The 2,600-nt window shown below is 50.7% G+C and overlaps 1 protein-coding gene across 1 annotated transcript; it reads right to left on the bottom strand.

The window, feature by feature from the left end:
- Positions 1–365: 365 nt before the first annotated feature.
- LOC128451205 (gap junction delta-2 protein) lies at positions 366–2,076 on the bottom strand. The gene is made up of 2 exons (XM_053435002.1): positions 2,006–2,076; positions 366–1,209 (listed from the first exon to the last, which is right to left on the bottom strand). The coding sequence occupies exons 1-2, from the start codon at positions 2,074–2,076 to the stop codon at positions 366–368; spliced, it is 915 nt and encodes a 304-aa protein (XP_053290977.1).
- Positions 2,077–2,600: the final 524 nt, after the last annotated feature.

The raw sequence follows: 2,600 nt of genomic DNA, 5'->3' as shown, positions 1-2,600 counted from the left end.
TGCAATTTTTTTTTTGCATTTACTCTCTTCAAGTAGCCCAACACAAGCAGTACAGCCCACAAGGAAGTAAATACGTGACCACGTTTAACATGGATGATCTCCACTTTCGCATCTTACACAGAGTATAAACGTTACTAAAAAGTTGCATCAGTGCAATAATAAATAAAAAGGGAACAAACGTGTCATCCACGCATTGCCATGAAGTCCTTGACAGACCAAAAAGAAAGAAAAACCAACCATCTGCCCACTCTTTGAAAAGTCATGACACGAATTAGGCGTGCGGAGCTGTCCGTCATATGTCCATCATATGTTTGTTTGTACATGTTATCACACCTTCCTCTTCCTCGTCCTGCTCCTCATCCTCCTCACACATACGCCGAGTCACTGGACTGAGTGCGGCCGAAATTGGGCACACTCATCCTGGGCAAGTCCTTGTTCCGGATCTCGTAGATGGACTTCCTCCGCGCCTGCACGCCGCGCACGGCCGTTTTGATTTTCCTCCAGCCCAGGTGATTGAGCTCGGCCAGGTTGAGCACCACGCAAAAGCCGCTGACCGCGAACATGAAGACCAGGAACACGGTCTTCTCCGTGGGCCTGGACACGTAACACTCGACGTCTTTGATGCAGGGGTAGCGGTCGCACTCGTACACCGAGGGCACGTTGAATCCGTACAAGAAATACTGACCCACCAAAAAGCCAATCTCCAGCGCGTTCCTGAACACCACCTGGATGATGTAAAACCGGGAGATGCCCTCCTGCCGCCGCAGTTTGGACTTTGTAGTTCTCATGGCCGAATTAGGGATCTCCTTGACCTCCAAGCAGTCCGGCTCGGCTTCTTTGGTGGAGTTCTCCGTGTTCTGGAGTACTCCGTTAACAATGGTGTTCTTGATCTTTTTGCTCTCGTCGCGCTTCAGCGAGTCTTGGTCCTTGTCCAGCGTCAGGTACACCGTGGAGTAGCGCCGCTCCTTCTGCTTGGCCGACTGGTGCACCGAGTACGTGATGAAGCAGAGGCTCGGCGTGCACACCATGATGATCTGAAAGACCCAATATCTGATGTGTGAAATGGGGAACGCCTTGTCGTAGCATGCCTGGTTGCAGCCCGGTTGCAAGGTGTTACAAACAAACATGGTCTGCTCGTCATCATAGACGGTCTCTCCGACTATTGCTACGATTAGAATCCGGAAGATGACCACCACTGTTAGTAGGATCCTATGAAGAAGAAGAAGGAAACAAAGCAGGGACACAAACAAACAACGTGAAAATACGTGTAAATATATCAGCGTTAAGCGGTGGTGGATGTGGTGGAGTTGTGCGCTGCCTCGGCGGCTCACGCGCACAGTCCAATTCTTTTGTGTTGTATTTTTTTTCAACGGTGGAGCTGTCCAGTGCTGAAACTGGTCGCTCCTCGTGGATGCGATGTGTGTGTGTGTGTGTGTGTGTGTGCGCGCGCGTGTGTGAGGTTCCTTCGTATTGTGTGGTTTGGATGTGTTGTGTGATTCAATGGCTGAAATGAAACGCAAGCAATCGGCGTTGCTTTTTCTTTTCTTCTTTTTTTTTAAATAAACCTGTGTGAGCTTCGTTAATGGAAAAAGAGGTGATAACACCGACTCGCGCTCGATCTCCTCCCGCCACCGCCGGAGCGCACAACCACCACTCCAACTCACCAACACACATCAAATGGATATAAGTGCATGAATGGAAACATGAAATGACACATGGATAAAAATTATGTGTGTGTGTTTTAGTTTTTTTCTCTTTGCACTTTGCAGCACCATCCCAGCTTTCTACTGGTTTACTCAGTTGTCTCGTTTTAGGAGGAGGACAAAGAGGAAGGAATCTGTGGATCAAGGCGGGGAAAAAAATCCACTACACAGACACGGAGGACTTGGCACCATGCTACAGATGATCCTTGGGGCAGAGACGGGGGAATGGGGACCATGCTAAAGACGATCCTGGAGGCTGCTGCGATTCTTCGGCCGTTCTTGGTTTCTGCTGATCATCTTACCTTCCTATCATAGTAGAGTGCTGCTGGACAGCAGCCTCCAGGAGCCTCTCTAGTATAGTCCATTCCCCCATATCTGAGCATCCGGAGAAGACGAGGGCACAACGGCACTCTGTTCAAATCCCTCCAAAAAAGAAAGCGCGTTATTTCCTGTCCAGCTTCTCCCTGCCTCTCGCTGTTGTCAGCCTCCAAAGCGTCCGAGTGAGGCAAAAAAATGCATCCGTCACGGGATGCTGCCGCCGTCCCCGTTTCTCTCTGTCTCTGTGCGCGCTATCTGGTTGGTTCTGTGCAGAGCGCGCAGCGCCAGTGAACGTCCTGCTGTGTGTGCCGAGCGCCCTCACGACGTTGCCACACTTTTCCTTGTCATGCGAGTCTGAAGGGCTGATTACTGTAAGCCCTCCTATTTTCGATCTTCAGATCAGGTTGATGGGCTGCGCGCTGCTTGTGGATGGAGGGAGGTTGGATTTAATGTCTTTCCAGCGTTAATCCGCCTTTAAGTAGTCTCCCCCCTCCCCTCCCCTCTCCCATGCGTCACGTACGCGCAGACAGGTCGGTGGAGCGCAGCCAGGACTTCCATGGCTTCTGATGTTCGATATTT

This window comes from Pleuronectes platessa, chromosome 11 (assembly GCF_947347685.1).
Source record: "Pleuronectes platessa chromosome 11, fPlePla1.1, whole genome shotgun sequence".
NCBI classification, from domain to species: Eukaryota; Metazoa; Chordata; class Actinopteri; order Pleuronectiformes; family Pleuronectidae; genus Pleuronectes; species Pleuronectes platessa.
Note: the sequence above shows the minus strand (reverse complement) of the source record. Positions and strands in the feature narration are given on the sequence as shown.

Excerpts from the sequence above, each read along its gene's own strand:
- LOC128451205 (XM_053435002.1), bottom strand. The coding sequence starts at position 2,076 with ATGGGGGAATGGACTATACTAGAGAGGCTCCTGGAGGCTGCTGTCCAG. Across the intron at positions 1,210-2,005 it reads CACTCTACTATGATAGGAAG|GATCCTACTAACAGTGGTGG; the intron begins GTAAGATGATCA and ends TCTTCTTCATAG.